Source organism: Pelecanus crispus, chromosome 10 (genome assembly GCF_030463565.1).
Source record: "Pelecanus crispus isolate bPelCri1 chromosome 10, bPelCri1.pri, whole genome shotgun sequence".
Taxonomy (NCBI): domain Eukaryota; kingdom Metazoa; phylum Chordata; class Aves; order Pelecaniformes; family Pelecanidae; genus Pelecanus; species Pelecanus crispus.
In genome coordinates this window covers 21,110,771-21,116,040 of record NC_134652.1, presented here as the reverse complement: position 1 = coordinate 21,116,040, position 5,270 = coordinate 21,110,771, and the positions used below count along the sequence as shown (strand labels likewise).

Here is a 5,270-nt window from a genome sequence, read left to right as displayed (position 1 = left end):
ACTTTATTTTTTGCAAAATATTTTAAATTATAATTATGATGTCTTGCCAAGTAAGTTTTATCAACTTTTCTTTCATTAAGTTTTCTGCCTTTTTATTACTAATTCTTCCTGGCCAAGAAATAGCTAACCTTCTTAGCTAAATACATGCACAGCACTTGGAAGTGTTTATGGCTGGAGGTATGGAAAGGGAAGTACTTGAAATTTGGCATTTATATCCTTGTTTAAGAGTCCAAGTAAAGAATCTGAGTTGAAACTACCTTTTTTTAATGGCACTTTCCAGAAATTAAACTATCTACCATGAGCTACTTGAATTGACCAAAATAACAATTATTTTTCATGCTGTTTATTGTGTTGCTAGCATCTTGTTTAGAATACATGCAGGAGCAAATTAGTCAGTGACTGATATATCTGGAAAATGCTCTCTGTCTAACAGTGTTAATATAGAAAAATTATTATTTCTAATTTTTGGCTTTGCAGAGAAGAAAGTTTCCTTCAGCTATTCTGTAAGATGAATCGATGCGCAGCAGCACCGTCTGGAGGAATTGCTTTGTGCTTGTGAATTGCAAACAGCTGGAACCACCCAACGCAATCATCTGCCTATTTGACACGTGAAATTAATCCTTTGGATAATTCATTCATGATTCCCATGAACAATGCAGGGAAATAAGAAACATACAGAAGGACATAGTGACTCCTCAAGTATTGGGAGTCTCCTGGATGACACAGATAGAGAGGTGAGCAGCCTCACAGACAGGGCTTTCAAAAGTTTGTGTGTGGCAGAACTCAAAGACTCTTACAATGAACCAGATCTTGCCATTTCACCTGACTTCAGCCTCCAATTCTCTGCTAAATTTCACCCAGGGACGTTAAACCATACCATCAAGAAAAGCAGCGTCTCTAACAAGCTAACAGCAAGAAACAATGAACATACAATATGGACTTCAACATTCCAGCAGTTGCCAAAATGTGCTCCAGAGGAGAAAAGGATTGCTAAAAACAACACCTTTGCCACAGAAATGAAAAAGCTGAATTTACCGGTCCCTGGTCCAAGGAACAATAAACATGTTTCAAAAGTGTCCTCATTGATTAAGACATTTGATAAGACTGCAGATCAAGGGTCAGGAGGTTCCCTGATAGCCCTTAAGCAGCCCATTAAGAATAGCTTTCAAAAATGTAAATTAAATCATGGAAACAATGTGGCTTGCTGGGATGACACAGATATTTTAAGCATCCACAAGGAACTTTCTGAATTTTCTGAGGCTAGTCAAGATAGTCACTGTCTCAGTGGCAAACCTGAGCCACAGAAAAGACCTAATAAAATAGACCTGAGTTATTGTAGCTCTGATGGTTATTATCCTGTGCTGATTGAGATGTCAAAAGTAGCCAAGTCAAATTTTTCCCGTTCGTCTAAAAAGGCTTTAAAAAACAGAAGTGTGAAAGTTAATGAGCCAGCAAAAAAAGGTAATTTTCTTCACAGTGAGAATAGTGCTTTTGAATCATGGAATGTTCATCATAAAAAACTGACTGAAAAGCAGGAATTTGTTGATATAAAAACAAAAAAAGAAGATCTTGCATACCTGGAAGAAGCACCATTTATTAAAGGATCCTGCACACGTGAACATAAATTACCACCTGCCAAGATCGCTGTCGCTAAGAAGCAGGAGAAAGATTTTCAGATAGAGCCAACTCCCCCAGAAGCTGCTTTCAGCATCCCTCTCCCAGCTGTATACATACCTCAGGGCCCCCTCCCTTCAGAAACCGAATTTCCTGCTGCTCTTCCTCCTGCACCCCCCCCTAGGATCCATGCACACCAGGGTCCTCCTCGGCCACCCCCTGTCTCACAGGCGCTTCCTCTTCCACCCCCCACCCAGCAGGGCCATCCCCCAACACCTCCTACCCCTGAAGCCCCTCCTGTGCCACCACCCCCAATGCCAGCTCAGCTTTCCCCCCCTGCCATGTCCCAAGCCTCTGTCTCACCCCAGTCCGTGTCCTACAGGACAGTTTCACCCTCGCTCATGTCCCAGGCACCCAGCCCACCTCCACCAAGACCCCTGGCCACCTTAACTGAAGAGGAGGCCCTCAGTCCCCAACTGGGCAATACCTGTCCACCCTGGAGGAGACAGAGGGCTACAAAAGGGGCAGCAGAGAAGAGACAGACTTCAAAGGAGAAGCTCACAGCCAGCGATGAGACAGTTTCTTTGTCTGAAAAGGTGACTGGTGCTGAACCTGGTCTAGATGTGACTCCTCTGGCTAAACAGGTAAACTCCCCTGGATCGATCAGTCCCTCTTTCAACATCACCGAACTCTTAACACCTGTCATACCACCAAAACAGGAGGCAGACCCTGTGGAAAGCGAGCTGATCCCACTAACACCTCCTCCTGCTGAAAGCGCAGCAGCAAGAGACCATGAGGGTAGTACATTTAGCGATTACAGGTCTCGGGATAGTTACAAAGCTAAAGCATCGAGTCTGTTATTCAACTTGAAGGATGTGCGTAAACGTGTTAAAAGCATTTATACCCCTTCTCCCCTGTTAAGGGCCTTGGAGGAGAAAAATAAAAATAAAGAAAATATACAGGAGAGTACAAAAATGAATGCCTCACTCTCGACTTTACAAGAAAGAAGTAACAAAAATATTGCAGAGAAAGATGAATCGAGTGATATAACCTCCGTATTGTCTGGCAGCGTTCACGAAAAGGACAATAAAACTGATTTAACTGGACACTTTACAGACAATTACCTGACTTTGAGTTCACCCCAGACAACAGCGGACCTTTTATTTTACCAAACTGAAGACAACTTGCAGCAAGACGATTCAAAACATGAAGGTCTGGTTAAAAACACAAGGGGTAATGAAAACTTCCCCTTGTTCAGACATGAATCAAATGAACCTGATTTAAGGAAACGTCTGCAGTATCCAGCACTGAAACCATTCAGTAAACACAATGCAGATACAACAGCTGGGCAGCCCATGCAAAATCCCAGTGTCCAGGGTGAGGAAAATGAGAGACAGGCTGCTAATCAGAATGAAGAATTTTCCTTCAAAACACTCCCAGACCAATTCTCACCAGCAGAGGATGTGCCTTACAGTGACATCCAAACCAGTATAGCAGTAACTGGCCATGAAGCACAAGGCAAAAGAAGCAGTAGTTCTTCGGAGCAATCTTTTGTCTCCACGGTAGAGCAGCCACTTCAGGAGGAGCCGTTTGCACCGGTGCCCCTGATGCAGAAGGCATGCCTTCAAGAAGGCCAGAGGACTAAGAGTGAAATGGGTGCAGACAGTAAGAAAAGCCACAAGGAGAGAGGGAAAGAGGTTGGGGAAGATGAACTGCAATATTATGCTTGTATCAGCTCTGCTACTGGTGCAGCAGAGAAGAAGGAGGGTAGGGTTACTGGGAATGAACAGAGGAGCTTAATGAAAGAGAAGCTAAGGAGAGAGAAAAGGGAAGAGGCCAACAGCATGGACTTTGCTTCCGACAGTATAAGGGACACGTCCACCTCCAGGTCTGAGGAGCCACAAACACCCCCATCTTCAAGCTCAACTAAACCCAGTCTGTTTATGATTAAAGATAACACATTCAGGTCACCTCAGGTAATAAGGGCTGTCAAGCTGCCCCTGTTCAGGTCCTTTTCCCTGGATGATACAGTGAGCAGCAGTTATAAGGAAATGGAAAGTAGGTTTGTGCCCCCTGCAGAGCACAACAAGCAACACCGAAACATGTTGCAAGCCCAGGAGGTAGGCCGGTCGGCATCGAGAAGCAGAGGGCAGCAGAATGTGAGGGATGGAGCAACTGACAGAGGCAAAGAGGCCAGTGAGCCTGGATCTACTTCAGCAACACTGGATCCCAGTCTTCTGGAAGATACAGAGAGCTTTTCATTAGGGAAGCTGATGGAAGAAGATGAAGACACTTGTGCTTTGTTAAATAAAATTGGGAAAATGAATGAGGAAAGTGCCTGCAGAAGGAAAGAGAAGCCCCAGACTAGGAAAGCAAGACACAGCTTAACACAGCCAAATTTAGGTCTGGAAAATGACCAAGCACAAAACAACCCCAGCTATCCTACAGAAAGAAAGGTGAATTACTTTAAGAATCATAATTTATCTAATCGCAGAGGTGGCTCTTGTGCAAAAAAAATAATCACTAGGGAGACCATTTCCCCTGTGCCCGGCTCCATATCAAAGGACCACATGTGTTCTCCTGTATCCCATGAAGCTTTAGAGGACATCCTACATACAGAAGGTGCACCAGTTTTGTTAGACAGTCTTGCGTGCTCTGCTGTTACAAGTCCCAGGTCAGGAAGCATGATGCACTCTATTGCTGCCAGTTCATCATCAGACAAGCCAACAAGAGAGACAGAGGATGTTATAAACTCTGCCTTGCTAAACATGGCGCTAAAGAGCCAAGCTGATACGTCTGCAGAGGAGATACTTGATTCAGCACAGAGATATCTGCCTTCTGATTCTGCAGGGGAAGCTGAGAGACTGGAGGCCAGGGGTCCTGGGGAGAGAGCAGCAGGCAAGCCTCCTGCTGTGCCACCGAAAACAGAAAAGGCTCTGCGGCGGGCCAAAAAGCTAGCAAGCAGGAGAAAGAAAATGCAAGAGCAGCAAAAGACCCATGAGACTGAGCATACAGATGCTGTAGTGAGAAAGTCTTCTCGTTCTGGACAGACACTAGCATCTCCCTCACCCTTGGGATATTCTCCTCTCCATCCTGCCTCTCACTCAACTTTTACTCCCACAGAAACCAGTACAGGAAGACCCAGTGGTGCATCAGCAGTAAGCCCTTCACCCTCTTCAACCCAGCGTAAACTCCTCCAAGACCCTGACTCTGGCCAATACTATGTAGTTGATTTACCATCTGAAGTTAATTTAAAGACATTTTATGACCCAGAAACTGGGAAATATGTTCAAGTCTCAGTCCCTTCCTCGGAAGGGAACTTACACCAGCCGCCCTCGTCAGAAATTATGAATTCTCCCTATGCCTCCTACCCTAGAGTGCTGCCTTTACCAGCTTCATCTGTAGCAGTGCTGAAGTCACCTTCTCAGCTCTCCGAACCTACCTGGTTAATGCCAGCTGTACCAGGAGAACCAGCTGAACTACCTGAAGATGGCCAGCAGGACTACAGATATACTGAAGCTGTGGATACCCAGCACTACAATCAAGATGCTGAAAAAACTCAAGTTCACTTACGAAAGGGTATGAGCCCAAACCCAAATACTGACATAGTGTCCCTCACCAATTTAGATGATTTTGCTGATGAAGGAGTATCTTGA

General features: G+C 44.8%; 1 protein-coding gene across 1 annotated transcript; it reads left to right on the top strand.

Annotated features, from left to right (window-relative positions):
- The first annotated feature begins 653 nt into the window (after nt 1–653).
- On the top strand, nt 654–5,270 carry C10H10orf71 (chromosome 10 C10orf71 homolog). Its single transcript, XM_009488379.2, has one exon. It carries the CDS (start codon nt 654–656, stop codon nt 5,268–5,270), a length of 4,617 nt encoding a protein of 1,538 aa, XP_009486654.2.

Bases quoted from the DNA above. Each gene is read 5' to 3' on its own strand.
- C10H10orf71 (XM_009488379.2), top strand. From the start codon at position 654: ATGCAGGGAAATAAGAAACATACAGAAGGACATAGTGACTCCTCAAGT.